Raw genomic sequence first — 22,692 nt, 5'->3', positions numbered from 1 at the left:
CACCTAAAACATATAAAAGACATCACTTTTTCAAGAAATTCATAAAAAATGTATGTAAATAAAAGAAAAATAAATTAATTGTAATTTAAAAAGTTTTCAAAGGTAATTAAGATTTTAGTTATTTTTACTGCGTTAATAATAGTTCACAATATTGTTGCAATTTTACTTGAACTTCTTCTATTTCAGCATTTTCAAATACCTAACTTCTACCAGAACTGGAGCAAGCTTGTGGAACAGAGAACAACTTTTTCAATATGTTGATGTTGAGAATAAAATAGTAGTCATCTTTTTAGGCTAATTAAAATAGGTTGATGGACCTTTTGGGTAGAGAAACTTTAGCATCAACTTCTTCTAGGCTAATTTCTGTTACAATGCTGATCCATTGCTTATCTTTATAGAATACTGCTACATAACCTATCAAGTTGAAAAATATGTTGTTCCTCTTTAAGATTGTGGATTATTTTATAGTTAGTGTCTGTAGTACACCTCTTTGCCCCAACCTTGTTATCTCCATGATCTATAAATTGATGAAAGCTACGAGTACCAGGTAGAGTTGTAATACCAGTGCACCTTTCTTTTTGCTCTTCAAGTTGTTATTGTAATTCCAAGCTCTTTATGTAAATTAAGTTAACAACCTTGATTTTCTTAATACAAAATTCATACATAGCTTCTAATGTGAAAATTTGGTTTCTGTATGGTCATTTTAAACTTTCTTGTGCTATTAATCTTTTTATAGTACCGCTGATCCTATTGCATGGTGACTTTCTATGGGATGTGGCAAAAAGTTCTATTCAACTATCAAGGCCAAATTAGCTCTCTAGTTAGAATAGATTGTAAAAGTTTTTACAATTTTTGTACTTTCCTACACAACCATCAGTAAACAAATGTAATTTGGACAGGTTAGAAAATTTTGTTTTTAATATTGTATGATTAGTTGAAATATTTTGTACTCATAAGTTACATTGTGTGTAATATCATCTTATATAAAACAGTATGAAATATGTCTCATTACACCTTTATTGTCTTTATAGTATATCCCTAATGGATGTAAAGAACATTGTCGGGTGTTCCAGTGATAGCTCTGTATTTAATCTTGGAGTACAAAAGCATTGTTTTCAGTAAAGTTGCCAATAATGATTTTTGATTGTTAGTTAGCTAAGGTACTGTGATTGAGAGTGGGTAACAAAAGAATGAGCTTGTAGCTTTTCAAATCAAGATACTAATTTTGCAACAAAAGTTGGAACATCTGTTGTTAAACTCAATAATGTTGCATGATCATTAGTTTACTATTGCTTTTAGTGAATCTGAAAATCTACTTCGTATTTTCCAAAAATCTCATACAAATATGTGGTGAGTGGTTCTTTGCCAGGACAGCTATCACACTGTGCAATCATGCACTCTTTGTTTTCTACTGAGGAAACTATTGAATGTTGAGAAAAGAAAGAAATTTGTTAATATCAAACATTTAAAAAAATGCAATATTAAATTTAATTTTTTAATATTAAAACATAAATGAAAAGAGACATTCGTTTATAGTAATAATAATAAAGCCGTTAAACAACCCACAACTCGTTTTGCGGTAACTTACATTGTTGCAACATTGCTGAAAAAAAAAAATTTAAATAATATTTGATAAATTTAAAAAATTTAAATATATATAAAAAAATTTAAAAAAGTTAACGTCTTTAAAAAATAAAAAAATAAAGAGAATTTCATGACGCCAAATATTGTATTTTCAATAGTAATTCCTTATACTTTAGTCCAATATTTAAGGCATCCATTTGCAATATGGCGTTTTGGTAATGAAAACAAACACAAAAAGGATGTTTACCACTTGCACCTAGCAAAATGCACCAGTTTGGTTTTAGTGAAGCAAATTTTGAGTAACTTTTTTGTATTTCTGGATTGTTTTCTTTGTATAGTCAGGGCGGCCATTGGTCATGGAAATGTCATGGAATTTTAATTGGTCATGGAAAAAGTCATGGAATTCCTAAATTTTTATTGAAAGTTATGAAATTTATAGAAATTTTTAAAATTGTCTTTATTTTTTTCTACTTGTGATATTTTTAGGATGCAAAGAAAAGTACTAGTATGTCCAGTCTAAGTCCTTTTTGAAAAAGATATTTTTGCAGTGTAAGTTATCAGAGTTGTAAAAGAAAAAGAGTTTTTTTTAGATATGATTTCAGAACTTTTTACCAATTAGTTTTTGGTTTGCATGTTTTATAATGACCAAGTTGCACATGCTTAGTGCATGACGAGTACTGAATATATTACTCTAGTGATTTATCATAAAACTTTATGAAGAGTCACAGAATAGTCATGGAAAAGTCATTGAATTTCGTTTTCTAATTTGAGTGGCCACCCTGATAATACATATAGTTTTTTTTTCAATATTACAAAAACAGTTTTTTTGTTTATGTACGTTCTTTTGAATGCTGACAAACACAGTTCGACATAAATCACTTGAGTGATTTATGTCGAACCTGCATCCTTTTGTATTAAAAATTTGTCTAGCCACTTTTGCTTGGTATTCTGAACTGCAAAGTTATTTTGTACTTCTAATTTCAACCAACTTGGGCATGTCATCGTTAGAAGTTAAATAATAGTCCTTTTGTCAGAACATAGAATTTTTTCTTTTATCAAGCTCATAATTTTATCAAAGGTTTCAGCTTTCTTTTTTATTCCATTTGTTTCATAATACAGTTTTGAGAGAACATTGACTTTATTTTCAATTTTTTTAGTAATGTTTTTTTCATTTCATTGATACGCCCAACTTTTCGCTTTCCTTCTGAGAGTATATATTTTAATGACCGTTAATTAGATTCTAAAGGAGATATATTAAGATTTTTGAGTTCTTCATTGATCTCTAGTCTTTTTTCTTTGAATCATGATCTTAGAAAATCATTATTTCTTTTATCCTTACTTTTTTTTTCTTCTTTAAGATCTTCTTTTCTGACAATCTTTTGTTTACAAGGTTTCCAAAGATTTCTTCCCATAAGCAATATTCAAACTATTTCTCATCATGACTTTTGACTCTTTTACTGTAACTATACCAAGATTTTCTAAAAGTAATTGAATTATATAAATCATTTCTGCACATTTGTTTAAAACTTAGTTTTATGTTTTGGAAAATACATATTAAAAAAGAATATTAATAAAATATTTAAATTTTAAATCTACTTATTGGTGATTTTCTTTGTATGTTTATTGAATGGACCACAACAAGCTTTCTGCCATATAGGATACATTTTCAAATATTTTGTATATGTCTTTCACATAATATTGTTAAGTTTGATAGTTCAATGTTACAGCGTAATTATATAATTACTATTTCTTCATTTCTTGAAAACTCAATAACATCAAGTTGGTCTTTGCATGCAACTGATGTCATTAAACTAATAGAACACATCTTAATAAGATTTTTTATTTATTTACTTTTTATAAAGAGTTTTTTAAATGTAATAAAATATATATTATATTACAGGCTTGGTCGGGAAGCGGGAGCGATCACTCTTGACTACTGACCACAAAAATAATATTTAGTTGCGAAAAACTAGCCAGATTTTTTAGCCGTTTTGTTCGTAAAACAAAAAACTTTTGTTTTACGGACATACATGGAAACATACATAAACTTGAATGTTCTCAAAAACAGTGAGATAGAATAAAAAGAATATTCGCGAACTCTAAAAACCCGCCAAATCTACAAACAAACTAATTCTATTAGTTCAAAAAATACGCTGACTAAGCGAAAAAAAGTTCTAGAGTATTCTGTTCCAATGTTAAAAATTAAAAATTGTATTATTTGAGATATAATAAGTTTTGAGGTTTCTAGCATAAATTGTTTTAAGAATATATTATCAAACAAACTACTATTTTGTGGCTCATTCTCAGAGCCACATCTGCAAAGCTGTAAATCTTTTAAACTGTTATTATTTGTTTACAAAAATGTTTTAAATTGTCAAAATTTTGAAAGTTTATCATATATCATAGATTTTTTTAGTATATTCTTATTTTTTATTTAAAAAGTATGTTTTTTTTAAGTAAATGTAATTTTGTGTATCAATTTTTTATTCTAATGTAATCTTTGCGATTTATTTTGTAAGCAAAAAGCCTTTTTACAATAATTGCGTTTTCAATGAAATTATTAATAATCATCTAAGTTAATAAAACTGATTATGAAATAAACATACAAGAAGTTTCTGGTTACTAAACACAAACATGCTTACAAAGTAACTCCCGGATGAACAAGCACCGCGCCTATGGTCACGACAGAACATACACACACAAGTAAATAATATATATGTTATGTACTCTCGAGTACTTAATAGAAGTGGTTGAGGCAGATGGTTATTAATTAATTTTTTAGAAAATTTTACCATCCACCATAAGCTCATTAGGCCACCTGCCCTGTTTGTTAATTTTTTCTTGTTATCAACAAAAAAGTTATTTCTCCAAACTTAAAAAAAAATTCAAGTGAAAATCGGCCTTAAGAATTAAAAAACATACTAGATAAATATTGAAACTTTCGGACCCCCTTCCTTCCCCACCACTACACCCCACCCCCGTTTTTACAAGCTCGTTATACTTTAACTTAAAGTTACTTTTTTCTGTTTTAAATACTAGTTAAAATTAAAAAGCCCACTACTAAACATCATCCATTAGCAGTATTGTGAAGCAGTTCTGCTTCCTCTTCATAAAGTATTTTTAACCTTTTTAGTTAATTTCTATCTAGTTAATTTAATTTCTACAGTAACTCAATAATTTAATTATTTCATTTGTTCATCTTACTAAGAAGAATTGTTTCAGATATGTTAAACTTTTCAAACTAAAAAAAAAGGTCTTCTTGAATATTTCAAGGCCCCTAACATTGCGGGCCTAGGGCTATAGCCCCCTCTAACCCCAACCCTCCTTAATACAGCACTGAAAATAAGACACAAGTATATAGATAAAAATTATATTATACTCTTTGATAAATAAAAGAACATTTGTTTCCTTAATAAGCACTTTATATAAAAAATGTTGCTTAATTTAAAAAAAAAATTATTAAAGAGCAATGTTTCGAAAATATTTGTTCTAAACGTAATTTTTTTTGCTTTAATTTTTTTTGCATTAAAAGTTATTTTATTTTCCTAGTTTTTTTTTTTTTATTTTTGTTTTTTTTTGTTATTGTCACTCATCGGTCCAATTAATCTTTATTGCGCTTTTTTATTTATTGTTGAAATGTTCTCAAAGCGACTAAAAAATCTGGCTAGTTTTTCTCAACTAAATATTATTCCTGTGGTCAGTAAGCGAGAGAGTTGCTTCCCAACCAAGTCTGATCTTACATTTTAGTACTTTTATTGAATTCTACATCAAAAAAACATTATAAATGTTTTATTTCATATTTTTATCATTGTTATTTCTCATTTTATTAAGAAAAATGTTTTTTCAAAGTGTTATGAAAACCGGGTCATTTTGTAAAACCAGGTCAATATTAAAATTAAAATATCTTGGGAACCATTTAACATTTTGGGCCAAAATTTTTTGGGTGAGCTTTTCTTTGTAATATGCAACAGTCAAAAAAGTTTGAAAAAGTATGTGACCCATGGTTCAAAATTTCCTAAATTTTGGGTGATTTAATGTTTACTCCTTTATGAGTTTTTTCGTGTTCATGGTTGTTCTCCTTGTTTCAGCCATGCTATAGAATAAACCATCCAGTAAATTAATGCATTTATTTATGTAACCAATGTAATAATTTTGTTAGAAAATATAGTGGTGGTGGTGTTGTTGTTGTTGTTGTTGTTGATAATGATTAACTATCATGTAAATTTATGTATTTAAATTTATCATTCTATTCTAATAGTATCAAATATTAAACTTTTTTATATTATTTTTATATTTTTTATAGATAAATTAACTGCGAAATTAATAGATTATGTTTTAGGTTTCAGTTTTTATCATCCTTTAAAAAATCTTTAATTGTAACTGGTTTTTTCATTTTTGTAATGAGAAAACGTTTGCTTTATTTGTATTATAAGGCTTTATAACAGTCTAAGTAATTGCTGAATAAAATATTTCCTCATTAAACTATTTTTTTTAATTATTTTTTAAGTGTTTGTTTTATTTAATTTGTCATAACTTTTAAAACTCTTAACTAAATGCCTATATCTTAATACCAAAGTTAAGTTTAAAAGTAGGCTTCATATAAAATTTTGATCATATAAAATTTTTAATTTCAGTGTCAATTTTTTTTTTTTTTTTAACTTAAGGCTGTTAAAGCATTGATTATTTTTTTAAGCATTAAGTTTTAATTAGCTAATTAAAATTTAATGAAAATTTGGACCTGAAAATTTTTATAGATCTCAAAATCAAAGCTATTATTTTAACTCCAACAAATGATTTAACAAATTGTTATATAATTTGTTGAAACAAATGATGAACAGATTGTTATATAATTTGATGAAACTTGTTTAGTGTGAATTTTTTTTCCTTAAATTTTTATTCGTAAAACTTTATAGCATAAAAAAAACTACATGAGTTTACTTTTTTAAATTACTTTTTTTCTTTCAAATGCATCGTATATTTGTATCAAACATCTAACACATATTTAAACAAGCATTTTTTAATTGATAACACTAAATATTTGTGCTAAATTATAATAAATACTAAATATTTGTGTTAACAACCAGTTGTTAACACAAATATTTAGTATTTATTCCATTATAAAGTGTTGTTACATTATATAGGACATAAGGAAGTGTTTTTGAAATCATTTTTTGTCCAAGCTATTTATGTATGATTTAAACAATATTGTCTCATTTATGGGTGTTATAAATATCTGTCACTTTTTTTTAAAAAAGTTTAGTTTACATTGATTCAGTTTTGAAGGTAAGTTATTAATATTAAAAGTCCTAAATTAAGATTTTGATAAGTTATACATTAATACAAGAATATAAGAAATGGTAATATTGTGCACGTTTGATGCTCTCTTTTATATAACTTTAAATTCACTGCACTTTATTTTAACCAAAAAAAAATATAGTATTAGTATGGTTTAAATAAAAAATAATGGCAATTATGTGTCTAAGATTCCTACATATTTATTTATCAAGGAGAACCCTCACTACAAAATTACCTATTATAATAGGTATATATGATCTGGCTCTGAATAAAGCTTTTTTTCAATTTTAGACAATTTGAACAAAAAAATTGTTCAAAAAAGGATAAATCATCATCTGCTTATACATATATATATATATATATATATATACATATACATATACATATACATATATATATATATATAGGATCAAGGTGCATGAAAAAAATATTTTGGTCCCTTAATGAAATTAATTAAATAAAAACATGTATTTTAATACTAGTTTATTGAGAAAAAAGGGTTTATAAGGGAGCATCCTTATAATTATAATAAATACGTACACAGTAAAACAACTGGTTTGAGATCCCCTTTTCTCCTTTACCCACCTGTATGCTTTCAGTGGCCACACACCTCCACCCCTGTTTACATTTGTATTATATATTACAAAATCCCTTCATTGAAAAAAATCTCTGGATTTTTTCATCTATGTAAAAGTTAATTTGAAATTTTTCTGTTACATAGATAATACTGATTTTTTAAACTCATTAGATTCAATGCTTTTATTTTAAAAAAAATCAGTACCTTTTAATACACTCTTTTCCATTTTCAGTTAGTTAATTCTCTGATACAATGCAATGAGATTTTAAAACAATCTGTAGTAGTTGTTTAGAGCTTTTTAATATCAAGTAAAAATCTAAGGGGTGAATTCCAGCATTGGAATTAAACTTTTGAATTTAATTCCTCAGTAATTAATGATAATCCAAGAAGACATAAAGAAGAGGACTCAGTTGGAAGGTTGCATAAGTTATGGAGAAGATAATCATGTCAAACTTTATTGAAAGCTTCAGATATGTTTAGAACAAAAGTCCTTTTCAGTTGGATGACCAACTAGTGTGACTCTACCAAGATAAAAAATGAAGTATTGATCTTAGACAGAATTTTGGAATAGCGAGTATATCAAACAAAGTATGATATACTTACTATTCCAGTTATTTGAGGTAGAAGTATGAAAACTAGGGGAGAGTTATAGTATGAACTGAAGCTTGTTCGTTCAGAAAAGAATATGCTTGAGATTGTTTATATCATAGAGACATCATTAATTGAGGACTAAATGATTATGATGATGATGACCATCATAATCACAATCTTTAGAATTAGGGAAATTAGGTGGAATTAGGTGATATTTATATACCCAACCCTCGAAATTAGGGTCAGCATTCGGTAATGCTGACCTAACTAATGACCTTAAAGTGTTTGAGGTCAGCAAAAAATTGCCCACCTTGTTTCTATGTTTTATGGTAAGACCTTTATATCAAGTTTTTTTTTGTGGACCTGATGCCGACCTCATCAAAAGATTGAGACAGCTAATTATTGTCGATTTTTTTTTTTCTAATTCTGATGGTTGATTACCTAATTTCACCTAATTATAAATAAATGTGAAAGAATAACTATATAGTCATTTTTAATCAGTATTATATATAGTATTATATATAGTCATTTTTATTAAGTGGTTGTATAAATATTTTTTTTATTGTGTTTGTATTTTGTTTCTAAAAAATGTTTTAGTTTTCCCATTTAACTTAAAATAAGTTTTAAAAATGACAGAAGAAGACAGCGTTAGAAAAAATACTTTGCACAAATATTTTAATAATTTGAATAGAGGCTACAATTTAATAGCAAAAAAGTTGTAAATACATCCCTACCCTAATAGTTAACGCCTATAAATATATTCCTACCAAGTTACTTAACACTTTTTCCAAACAAAATTGATCAAACGCAAATCTGGTAATTGAGGAAAGGAGGTTTTCAAGACTGGTTAACAGTTTTATGAATAAACCAAAACTCTCATAGTAAATGCCCAAAAAAATATTTCTCATTGTTTTGTTATAAAAGTTCAAAACACACTTGTTTTTCAGGATTTCAAACCACAAAAATTGCGTAACTGTTATGAAATTTATGAATTATTGAAGATGATGAAGCAAATTCTCCAAACTGCTCAGATTTGAAAATTATTGCAAAGTACTAGGTAATTGTTAAATGACAAATAAAAACAAAAACACAAAAAAACTATGCAGAAATGTTAAAAATTTGAAAATGTCATTTAAAAAGCATCAAATAGTTTTAATTGTTGTTCTGTGCGCAAGCTTATGGGTAACACCAAAACAAAAGTTCAAAATTTTGTTAGATAATTAGCAGTAAAAAAGAAAAAAATTAAAACAGAGCTTTTTAAGTTTTTTAAAGAATTTAAATTTAATAAAATAAATTTAAATTTAATAATATAATAAAAAACTTACATTTAAAATAAAAAAAACTTCGATTTAAAATTTTTTTAAAAATGGAAAGTAGAAAAATTTATTTAACTTTCTAATTTTTTATTTTAAAAAAATATTGCTTAACTATTGTGGTGAAAATGCTTTTACAACAATCAATTACTGCTTAATGTTTTTCAAATTATTTTAAACTGTTTTAATAGACCAAACTGTTTTAAAACACTGCTTAATTAATCTAATTTTAAAAAATTTTTTATGACTTAATGTGTAGGTGATAGACTTAACATTTTATAGGTAAAATTCCAAAGAGAAACTTTTCTTAACAAGGTCTGGAATGCAAACATACAGATAAGAACTTACGAGTGGATAAATGCTGTATCAGATGTTCAGACAGAACACAAACATATAAATAGCAACCTACGCGTCAGTGAACACCACGCCAGATGCTTAGACAAAACACAAACATATTTATATATTACAGTGAGCTAACATAGTAACTAAGGCAATATATAATTATATAACATACAATATTCAACTATATAACAGACAAATATAAATGCCACTATCGACATAACAAGTATTAATAACACAGGGTGTCTGCCAGATCAGGAAAAAATAAGGGAGTTCAGATACCTGCAAATAAATCAGTTTTGGGAAAATCAGAAATCTGGGAAAATCAGAAATCTGGGACACAAAATGTGTGTTTAAAGGACACAAAATGTGTGTTTAAGGGACACAAAATTTAGTTTCTGTCAAAACCATTAAATTTATTTGAGGAAACTAATTAAATTTATTGTTTTTTAAAAAGTTACAAAAGCGTAAATAAATAGGCTGGAATGTTTTTAAAAACATTCCCAATGTTTGTTTTTTTAATAAAAATAAAAACATTCACAGCATTTATTTAATCACCACTATTTCTATGCTATTGATAAAATTTTAAGTAAACTAGACTGTAATACCATGTTAATTTTAAGTAAACGCTATAAATTTATAATTGCTTGCAAAGACAATTTTCCCAAAAAATGATTAGATAACAGAAATAAAATCAATCGCTTCTTTGCAACAAATTTTAAAAAATCATATGCTTTGTTGACTTCTTTCACATCTTTAACTGATTTAATATTTTTATACCTTGGTATAAACATACTTTGATACCTTGGTATAAACATACTTTGATACCTTGGTATAAACATATTTGATATTTTGTTATATACATTCATTTTTCTTTATCTGCTTTAATCATTATATACATATTTTCACATTACATCATTCATCTTCTACATATTTATTTGATATGCTTATATAATTTTATACCTTGATATACATATTTATATTTATTTAATTATTTTACACATGTTTTCAATTTACCTGTTTTAATAATTGCATACTTTGACTTAAGCTCAACATACTCTTTGCATATTTTTGCAATATTTCTTTGCATAATGGAAAACCATAACTCAACAAAGCTCATATGTTTACATCGTTCAAAATTAAACTGTGTCATTAGCGCATTTAAAATATCACATTTTAAGTAAATTTATTTATAAACCGTTTTAAAAATCTTTTAAACAGTATAACTTTAAACAGTATAACAAATATAACAAATATAACAATGTAACAAATATATCTATATAATAACATAACTTATGTAATTATAATAATATAACAAATATTATTTATGAAATAAAAATTAGGTATTTGTAAAATACCTATATTCTTTTTTTTTTATTTCTCAACACAAACTTGTACATAATCTTTTGTTTGCTTTATCACAGTTTATTGTTTTGTTTTTATATGTATGAACAATTTATAAATAGATTTTATCAGTTACCAAACAGATATTCTTAAAAATAATTTATGTTTATAAATAAAACTTAAGTCAAAATAACTTTTCGTGGTAATAATTTATAAAATTTGAATTATTAAGAAAGAAAAAGTTTTTATTTCTTTTGTAAAAAGAATTCTTTCAAACAAAAGTGTTTTTCCTTATCTTAAAAAAATGAAGTTTTTTGGTTATTTTTTCACATTTAAATTTATGATGGACTTAGTATTATTGTTAGTTTGTAAATACAAAGAAAAAATTATTTTTAAGAAAAAAAGTTGCAATGATATTCTTTCAAGATGAAAACTTCTAAAAGACATTCCTTCAAAATTTAAATTTCTAATTTAAATTAAAATCATGTATTTTAAAGTTTTTTAACTAAAAAACATTAAATTAAAAACGATAAAAAGTTTAAACTTTGAATGTAAACTTTATATGTTGAAAATGTTTAAACTAAAAGGTTATTTTTTTAAAATACATTTTGGGAATTTTGAGTATAAAAAGTTTATTAAATTTTTTATTTTATTTTATCAAAACCAAAAAAATTCACAATAATAGTGAATATGTTTTTTACAATAATTGATAATTATTGATTAATAACTAATGTTTTCTAAATAAACATTGTTTTAACTAAAAAGACAATTTAATAAAAGATTTGGCTTAATGTAATTATAAAAATAAGTCACAGAACAAATATGCGAAGAGGTAGATCAGCAGGACAAACAAAAGCGAAATTTTTATCAGGCGTAAGTCAAACAATAGCATTTCATTCTATATTATTCCTGATATTAACAAATCTTTACTAGAAGATTATATGTCTATCTAGTAAAAACTCTTTGATCAACAATTAAAGATCAAATCTGTCCTTGTATGGAATACTGTTGCCATATCTGAAGTGGATCTTTGAATGATGCCCTTCCTTTTTTGGACAAGGTGCAAAAATGCATTATAAATATAGTTGGGCCTGCACTTGCAGCCAACCTTCACCATGTGTCCCATCCAAATGTTGGATCTTTTTCTCTTTTTTATAAATAATGGGTGCTGCTCTAAAAAGCAACCTTTTTTGCCATATACGAGATTGGATGCAGGTTCAAATCCTTTTAAGTAATCTTTTTTTTATTTTATTGATTTATTCAGTGAATAAAACATAAAAATTATTCACTCAGTGAATAAAAAATTTGAAAAAATTATCTGTCAAAAGGATTTAAATATATCGAGTTAGAATTTTAAATTTAATTAACAAAATATCAAAGTTTCAAAGTTTTTATATAATTAAGTTTGGAAGTAATTAAGTTTGGATTAAGTAAATTTGAAACTTTGATCTTTAGTAAGTCTATTGAGTGAAATACTTTTAAATTAAAAAAAACATATTTTTGTAGTTTTATTTTTTCAAGTTCACCATCTTCTTCTATTTATCACCATCAAGTTCACCATCTTCTATTTATTTTCATCTTCTATTTATTCCACCATCTTCATCTTCTATTTATTTTCTCATTTGTCAAGATTTTTTTTTCTTCAGTTTATGAAGTTTTTTTTCTTCAAGTTTAGTTTGGTTTTTTCAGCGCATTTTTAAAACATGCAAATTATCATAACTAATAATAAACTGTCAAGCCTTCTGAGGGAAAGCGTGTGACCTCTTCTCAGTAGGCTTTACACCTGAAACCATTATTTTCCATCTCATAGTGGCTCAGAATGTGTACTGTGTGTCTGATAATATAAAATGAAGAAATAAAAAAGTTATTAGTTAAAAAATATATAACTGTAATAGATGTGTATATGTGTAGTAGTATAGTATGAAAAATAGTTGTAGCTCCCAACATGAATAATTTTAAATAAATGCAAAATATAAATCTTTTAAAACTGTATAATTAGTTTTATACTATTATAGTATACATTTCTTCAATATATAATATCAAATATGAAAATTCTATTATTATAAGTAGTAGTTGGCAATGGCCTAGTGGATCTTTTCAGAGTTTTTTTTTGGATCTTTAGCAGATCTGGAGATTTTTCAGTTGAAACATTTTTTGTCTAGGTTGTCATTAAAACTGAAACATCAACAAGTTACATAGCAATGTTAAAGAGTAAAAGAAGTTTTAACATTTTTAGTAATAAATAATTTCTAGAACTTAATAATAAAATGTTTTTATTAATTATAAAATAAAAAAGTAAAGATGATTTAAACAGGTTTTTGAAGAATTATCTAATTTATTTTGTATAAAAATTTCTTTAATGAAAATTTGTTTTTTTCAAGTGAGAACATGATCTTTCAATACCATATAAGTTTAGTTGCTATATAAATCCTAATAACGCATCATGTCACGAATAATGAAAACTAATTTTTAAATACTGTTTTGTTGTTGTTGTTTTTTTTTTATGTTTTTTTAGGTGCCCCAAGAAGTCTTTACGGTCTTATCACAGAGCCCCAAAAGACTTTAAAAAGTCTTTTGTGGCGCCAAAGAAAACAACTCAAGCACATAAAAAAAGGCCATTTTAAAGTATAAATAGTATTGTTTTTTAATTTTAATATAATTAGTCAACTATTTTATTACTTTGGCCTTTATCACTTTTTTTTAATACAATTAAAAAGACATTTAAAAAAAAAAATACATATTTCAATTAAGTTGAAAAGAATTTTTTAAACAAAAAAAAACTAGTTTGTTTTAAATAAGCTTTGTATGTTTATTAGCAATTCTTGCACATATTGTTGACCAAAGCAGAACAACAAGATCCACACAATCAATTGCCACAGGATTCGCAACAATTTTATCTCCAAAATGTCACACGCTGGACATTATTTTGAATTCAACGAACCATCAGATTTACAGGTTTGATATATGGATGTTGCTTCGGATTTTGATATAGTCAGATTTTTGATTACCTCCACTAGTTGTTGTTTCTATTTTTTATAGTATGTTTGTTAAACAAACCAGCTTCCTTTGTCAAATGTTTTTGAGTCTTAATTGAAATAGCCTCTTGTTTGTTTGTTTTTTCACGCAAAACTTTTCTAACTTGTATTTCATTCTTCTTATTTTGTGCCATTATTTGCTTATTTGTAAGTTCTATCAAAGCTTCTTTAGAAGTCTTAATGTAACTTTTAATGAGGGGCATGTTATTATTAGAAACACTTAGTTTTGACTCTGGTACAGAAGCATTGGGCAGGCTAACATTTAAAGCATTTAAAATTGATGTCTTTAAATGCTCACAAGCAGTCGTGCAGCATGTTAGTTGAGGTATTTTTTAAATGAGCTAAAAGAAGTTTGTGTGCTTGAAATTCTAAGCTTTTGTATACTTAAAGGGCTTTCTGGAATTATGGTGACTGGTATAGGCAGTGTTGGTAATGTTTGAGTACTTTGCACAAAAATTGATCCAATAGCTAATTTTTCATTAGTTATTTTTTCCCGACACAAAGGAAAAATACCTGTTGCTTTGAAACCGGAACGCACATTGTTGTTAAAGAAGCTTTGGTCAATAAGCTGTTTGAGCAACCCAGTGTAGCTAGGTTCGAAATGTTTGTTTAGGATTCCCCGCCATTTAATTTTTACTGTCTTGAATACGCCTACAATAAGTAGCTGTAGCACGTGAGATGTATGAGTCGTAGCTTAAAAATAATAATATTCTCCTCTTTTATGAAGCGAACTAGTTCCAGCATTACATGTCAGGCATGGTCATCAAAAAAAAAATCTTTGAATCCTTCAAGCTCGCGACTATGTGGGACAAATGTCTTTTCAAACCATCCAGCAAAAGCAGATTCTTCCATCCTGCTAGATTGCGTGACACCATAGGTAGCATTGTTTGGCCTGTCCTGAGTTAGAAGCCATTTTGACATCAATCTAAAAATTCAAATAATTATATAGTAATTTTTAATGCTGAGTTTTCCGGATTCTTCTCACATCTGTTTTAAATGCTTCTTAAAATAAATACCCAAATTCATCTTAAGTACCTTTGGCCTTGAAATAAAACATGAACAGGCAAGAATGTCCCAAAAGCATCACAACAAACAATAATTATTGTGACTTTTCGTTGCTACTGCAAACTTTCTCAGGCCCTTTTTGAACCTTTTCGACATCTTAAATTTGCCTTCATCACATTGATGACCAGATTCATCGCAATGAAAAATGTGGAACGGCTTAGTTGCGAATCCATGTATTATACTTATCAGAAACTTGTGCAAACCTTGATTTAAAAATTTTTAAAAATTCTAAAGTAGGTTAGAGATATTCCATAAATTACACAATGCAAAATATATTTTAAAAACAGAAGAAGGAGATATCAAGGTTTTTTACGAGGTGGTTTTCATTAAGCTTAATGGGCTATTTTTATTTTTATTTAAACTAAGACTCTGCTAGAGAAAACTTTTGATCTTTCATTATTTTGTTTATTGTGAAAGTTTGCGTTACTTAATTTATAGATGATCCCTTATTAAAATGCTATAAATTAAGCAGTTTATAAAAAAAGGATAATTTTTAAACATTACAATCAAATTGAATTTTACCTTTTAAAAGTTGCGCCTTTTTTTTAATTAAAAAACAATTTATTACAAAATATATAAACATATAATTTTAATATATACCATCAATCAATAGTGCCTGGTTGGGTCACAATGAGGTCTATTAAATTAGTAATACCAGGCAATTGTAACTTCGTGGTCATTAAAACACATTTGATTTGAATTAACCAAGTAGTTATTAACAACACACAGTACTTCAAGTCTAGTCTAACTAAAACCGATATCTCATAAATATTAAAATTTTTACTGAAATGTCCTCAATGTTTTTGCTAAACTACATTGGTTTGCCATTTTTTTAGTATGTTTGCCGTTACTTCTCGAAAAAGTTGATTTTTTAAAGTCAAATGTTATAGCTGCTTTATATTTACTCATACCTTTATCCACAGCCTTCAAAGCTATGAGCCATCTGAGCTTTCTGATGCAAATTGACCGGTAAATTTTATTTTAAAGCAGGTTAATTTTAAAATTATAAACAAATTCTTTATTCAAATAAAATGCCATAGTGAGTATCCATTATAAAAATGTCAAAATTTACTACTTGTAAATTTATGCAATCGCAACACAAGTTCATATTCACCAAGTCACTTTTTTAACATGTCAAAATTTTACAACATTCCTGCTAATTGTCTCCTTTGTTATTTATCCATGAATGACCGAAGTTTGAGATTTCAAAATTTCACTAGTTTTCATAAAAAAAGTAGTTAATATTCAAACAATAATTTTTTTTTGTGTAAATATTATTAATTTGCTGATTCCTAATAAAATCCAAGTTAAATCTGGTCATTTATTTTAATACTTTGCTTATTTTAGATTTTATTAGTATGCCTTTTTTCAAATTGTTGTTTTGCTAAAGACTTGTTTCAGCAGGTTGCAAACAAATGTTAAAATTTTTTTATAGATTTATATTTACGAAGTAATAGCAATTATTATTCAAGAAAAGAAAGTTTATAAAATTTGAGTATTGCATGCTTTTTTTATATTTTTTCTTAAATGACCTAAGTTACATGGTGACCGAACATAGGCAATTTTACAATATATAATAAAAATTAAATTATATTGTGAATATCAAAGTGCTTTTCATGGTCTACATCTTCTATGCTTTATATATTTAAAATTTATTAATTTATTAGGCTACTTAATAATGAGGGTTCTTTACTGGCATATTCTGGATCTGATGTTCACAAAGATAAAATGATTACTGCTGCTGTTTCATCTAACATATGGTCTGCGTATGAGAAAGGTGGGAAAATGGCATTCCATAATGAAGGTCTGCAATATATGTTCATGGATTGTCAGGTAAAAGTTTTGAAGTAAGTACAATTATAGAAAGAAAAAAAACACACACATTTGGGAGTAATTCCTCAAAATTTTAAAAAAGGAATGGAAATAATTGGCTAAAAAGTTGATGGAAAACCTCAATTCCGATAACTTTAAAAACTTTTGTTTTAAAACTAAACTTTTTCTGAATGCATACTTTTATAAAAATATTCCATAATCAATGATTCAAAATGGGGCATAATAAATATTTACCAGAAACTGTGCATAAGTTAATTATACAACCATCTAATAACAGTAAGACCTTGAGACAAATTTTAATAGAAATGAATATTCCACAATCAACAGTTGGCTATGCATTAAAAGTTTTTTGACAGTGGAATCATTTCCAAGCATTGCCGAAGTCAGGAAGGCCAAAACCAAAAACATTTTGTCAAGGTAATATTATAGATTGTCTAAATCTGTTCCGCACTAGAGTTCTAAAAAAATCCATAATGAGTTTAAACAGTCAAATCAAATTTCCTATTTTTATGCAACAGTGAAGTATCGCTAAATACAAATTAACCCTTTTGGTTGCCCTCCCGGTAAAAAACCTTTTGTATCTGCAAAAAATTTAGGGCATGACTGAAATTTGCACAGAATATTTAATTTGGGCAGCACAGCAATGGTAAAAAATACTATGGAATAATGAGTCAAATTTTTTAATTTTCAGCTCTGAAGGTATTAAATATGTTCAACGTACAGTAAGTCACTGAAATGAAGTTAAGTACCAGGTTCCTACAGTGAAGCATGGTGGTGGCTCAATAATGGTTTGGTCATGTTTTAGCCATAATAGAGTAGGTCCAATCTATCAAGATTAAGACACTATGGACAAAAACATGTATAGAGAAATAATCAAGGACCAGCGATGTATCCAGGTCGATTTTGATGCCTGTATACTAGTATGGCCCCCAAATTTCTGCCCAAACAAATTTATATTAGCACAAAGGTGACAAAGTCTGAACCATACGAGAGAGGTGAAATTACAGATTTGCCCTTATTATCGATACTATTAAAGATTCTCCAGAAGTCACAAGAGCCTAATTTTTGTGATGAAATACAAGATTTCATGACCTAAGAATAGCGAGGTTTGGCGTGAGACAAAACCTTTTTACAATGGTTTCTAGCAGTAATAAACAGAAGTAATAAACGGTTTCGATTAGCAATTACAGCAGCACAGTGTGAATTATCGAGAGGGAATAAAAGATTCCATGCCAGCCTAAATCCATGAAGTTATGTAAGAAGCACATTTGTCGACAGGAAGACCAAATATTTCTACACAAGGGCCATCACGAAGAAAATCACTGAAAGAGTCCCAGTCAGCTTTAAGGTAATTGTAAGAGGTATGATGATAGGGGGATTCTGATGATGAAAAAGACTGAGTTAATAGTTTTAAAGAGATCAAACCATGATCAGACGCGCTGAAGGGTGAATATGGAGAAACTGAGCACTGACTAGGATCAGAAACAAAACAAAAAAGCGAGTAGAGAAGGTAAATGATTGGGGTTGTCTGGAACGCAAGTTGGAAAATTGACTATTTAGAGTAAGGGATTGAGAAAGGCAAAAGTTGTCGGCTTTAATGCCTGTAGAGTCACTTACATTAGAGTCAAGCCATTCAGTGTGATGACCATTAAAGTCACCGACAACAACAATATTGTCTGATGGATAAAGAGAGAGGGCTTGGTCAATATGATCAGAAAAAACATTAAAATGAGTACAGTCTTGAGATGAATGAGAGTGATATAGAACAAAGAGAAAAGTGATAGAGTGAAGTGGTGCTAAATGAAAGCACATAAAAGAATAGTCTGTGGATTCAAATCTAGTTTCCTGACAATTGGGTGAATTCTTATGAATGTAAATGCCCAGGCCAAGCATTTGACTATTGTAGTCTTTACGAATTAAAGGAAGATAACCATCAACACTAAGATCACAAGATGAGACAGGTGAACTCAAATTAGTCTTGTAAAGAGCAAGTAGGTCTGGTAGACTTTGCAAGAGATAAGACTAAACAGAAGAAAAGTTACTTCGAAGACCATAAATATTAGTGAATGATAGGTTTAGAGAACTTGGTGATGACGATGGTTTTTTGTGTTTTATTGTTTTTGATAGTTTGTCATTTTTAAATTTGTTAAAGAACTTGACTCAAAGCATAGATAGTACTCAGAGCACTGTTTAATAGCCCAAGCAGTTGCCTCCTTACTATTAATAAACCCTAGGTTGTAACAAAGGGCTCCAAATGTGGCCTTGGCAATGCGCACCAAAAGTTCAAACAGAGACACCATCCATGAGAAATATGGCACTGTTAATACTTTGATATTTTTCAGCTTTTAAGTTTAAGAAAATTTTTTTTGCATATAAAACAAGGGTTTGTGCACCTTATAAGCTTCCACTCTAGTTTAAAGTGTATATATATATATATAAATATATATATATATATATATATATATATATATATATATATATATAGCTTTAGCCATTTATCCATTGCTACATTAATAATACTAAAAACTATTTTTTAAATAAGTTTATTTTACCAGGTTTATTTGCTATTAAATCCTACAAGTGAAATAAAATAACTTATTTAATTGGATTCTCTTGGTCTCAGGCCTCAAACTAAAACTAAGTAGCCAAACATATTTGGAATCATTAAACTAAAATTTTAATGATAATTTACATATATTAGGAAGGTAAAGTTGCTGTTACAAAAGTATCTGCAGCGTTAATATGTATCTATGCAGAGGAGACCGTTGGTTTTGGATTGCTAAAACTTAAAGTATGTTTTAATTTCAATTAACCATTTAACATTATTAAGTAAAGTTTTGGATTAAAATTAAAGTTTTGCATCAATTTGAATTTACTTGGTTTACAGTTTTTGAAACATTTAATTTTAGTTGGATACTCTTGCAGAACACCTAAAGGAACCTTTATCAGCATCAATGAATCAATGATTAACTGGAAACATGAACCATGATAAATTTTTGTTTTCTAATGAGAATAATATTTTATGAATTATGTTATTTTCTTATAAATTTTGAATTAATTTTTATATTTACATATTTTGAAACAAATAATTGATATATTCAATCACTCCTGTTATTAGTTATATATATATATAATATATATGTATATATATATATATATATATATATATATATATATATTATATATATAGTTTATTATCAAAATGCATTATAAGCAACTTTGTTTTATGTACCGCTTCAAATATTATTTAAATATAAGGAAATTTCCACATGAAAGTGCACTTAATATTTTTTAGCTTATTTACTATTAATAACTTTTTAAATTTTTTTTTTTTTTATAATATTTTGTTTATTACTAATAGTTATTTGTTACACACACCTCTATATATATATATATATATATATATATATATATATATATATATATATATATATATTTCATTGAAAGTACTTAATATATTAAAATATTAGGTATTGAAATATTATAAATAATAAAAAAGTTTTACATTAAATGCGGTACAAAACAGACCTATTGTGTCATTTAACATTATATGACTTCCCTGCTCTTTAAGGATAGTTTTGAATACCATTTCAAATGAAATAAATTTTGATATTTTGCTGTATATTCAATTTAGGAAGAAATAGAATTTTCAACAAAAGTATGAGAAAGAGAACTTCAACTATAGTTGGCATATTTAGCAAAGACTCAATACTGAAACTTTGCTAAATATGCTTCTAGGAACTTGCTTAAACCAAATATATGTTCACCTTTTAGATACAAATACAAGTTTTTTTAGCTGATTTACTTGATCTTGTTAGCTGATTTACTTGCCCTTCAAACTAATTTGTTTGATTTAGAAACATTTCTTTAGCATAAAATAATGAAAAAAAAAAAAAAATTGAAATTATAAATTTAAAACAGCTAACTGGTGTTGTTTTTATTGATAACACTTAATTTAATGTTTCTTTTTATCAAACTGAATTTAGTGAGATTTCAAATTTAAATTTAGTGAGATTTCAAAAAAGATTGGATGATCTTGAATTTTACCATAACTTTGTTATTTTTATTAAAAATCTAAGTATTACAAACAAATGCAGTGTAATATGAGGACAATAATAGTGATGATGATGATGATGATGATGATGATGATGATGATGATGATGATGATGATGATGATGATGATGATGATGATGATGATGATGATGATGATGATGATGATGATGATGATGATGATGATGATGATGATGATGATTTAATATAAATATAAATTTTATATTTATTGTATTAACTTTATGTAGTCATTCATTTATAAATGAAAATCAAAAAAAGAGAATGCAAAATTAGAGATGATACTTTTTGTTATGATCAAAGTGAAGTTAACAATCTTTTAAAAATTAAAAGTCCAGTTCTTCATAAAAAAAAGAAAGTTAAAGTTGCTTTAGAAGATGCAAAAAACATAGAAAAAGAAATTCATCCTGCTATCCTGTATTTGCTTCAATGGAATGATAATAAAACCGAATGGAAGTTTCAGAAAGTTCGTCAAGTGTGGTTGCTACAAAATATGTATAATAAATCGCAGGTTTTTTATATTTTTTTATGTAGCTTATATATGCCATTTCAAAAAAAACAATTTTAGTATTTAAAAATTTTTTTTTTGAATACTGAACTTACTTTTTATATAAATTTATAAATTGCTCTGGTATCACTTTTTTTTTTTTTATAAATAAACACTTAATACCCTAGCTTACCTTTCTATGAAAAACTTTCGCACTTATTGCTGATATTAGCCTGAGTAATTGTATATATGTATATATATAAAATATATTGTAAATTTCAATTAAAAATAAAGTGTTTATAACATGTATCAATGTTTATGGTTAATCTACATTATTTTTGTTTTTAAATCTACATGATTTAGAAATAGGCTGTTCATACAAATATATTTATAATAAAATTATTTTTGCTAGTTTTTAGTGTTCTGCCAGCCTGATTTTTGGCCAAATATGTTTGATGTTTCAAATGCCTGCCAGGGATTTTACATTTATTTAATAAATATTTTTATTATTTAAATGGTATATATTGGATTAAATATCGCAGAAAAGGAATCTGTTGTAAAAATAAAGAAATAAGTTTTAGGATCTTCAAATATATGTAAAATAGTAATATTTATGCTCGCAACAAGATATTTTATTACTCAGTGGCTTATGAAAAACATTTTTGATTTTCTAATGAGAAAATCAAAAAAAAAAAAAATTCCAAAGGCAGAACATAGTGTCCAATTCTTATATAGGTCTTTAAAATAAGTATATATTTTATCTAGTTAGTGATTGGTGCCCTGGCTAAAAATGGGACTTAATTACAAACCCGGCCCCAGAAAACTTATAAGATTTATCAGGGGTTGATAGCCAGGACTAGTAAAAATATTTATAATAATACTTTTTATTATAAAAATATTATAAAATACATTTACTATTTATTTAATACTGGCATATACTATATTTTTAAACTAAATCACTTCCAATAAGGTTTGTATATATAAGGTGTATATATACATATATATATATATATATATATATATATATATATATATATATATATATATATATATATATATATATATATATATATATATATGTTTATATATATAATGTTTATATATATATATATATCTTTATATATATAAGGTGTATATATACATATATATATATATATATAT

At 26.5% G+C, this 22,692-nt stretch overlaps 1 protein-coding gene and 1 non-coding gene across 2 annotated transcripts in view; both read left to right on the top strand.

Moving 5' to 3' along the window:
• Positions 1-20,006, top strand: part of LOC136083798 (ragulator complex protein LAMTOR2-like) — a 30,348-nt gene extending 10,342 nt beyond the window's left edge. The window contains exons 2-4 of the mRNA XM_065803604.1: positions 16,811-16,976; positions 19,678-19,767; positions 19,886-20,006. Coding sequence (XP_065659676.1) covers positions 16,811-16,976; positions 19,678-19,767; positions 19,886-19,942 — 313 coding nt within the window. The 3' untranslated portion in view covers positions 19,943-20,006. The remainder of the gene's footprint in view (positions 1-16,810; positions 16,977-19,677; positions 19,768-19,885) is intronic.
• Positions 20,007-21,272: 1,266 nt separating this feature from the next.
• Positions 21,273-22,692, top strand: part of LOC105844205 (uncharacterized protein C7orf50 homolog) — a 13,644-nt gene continuing 12,224 nt past the window's right edge. The window contains exon 1 of the transcript XR_010640101.1: positions 21,273-21,555. This is a non-coding gene — a transcript (uncharacterized protein C7orf50 homolog). The remainder of the gene's footprint in view (positions 21,556-22,692) is intronic.

The sequence above is a fragment of the Hydra vulgaris genome, chromosome 08, assembly GCF_038396675.1.
Source record: "Hydra vulgaris chromosome 08, alternate assembly HydraT2T_AEP".
Classification (NCBI taxonomy): domain Eukaryota; kingdom Metazoa; phylum Cnidaria; class Hydrozoa; order Anthoathecata; family Hydridae; genus Hydra; species Hydra vulgaris.
The sequence above is the reverse complement of the archived record's forward strand: the minus strand, read 5'-3'. Positions and strand labels throughout refer to the sequence as shown.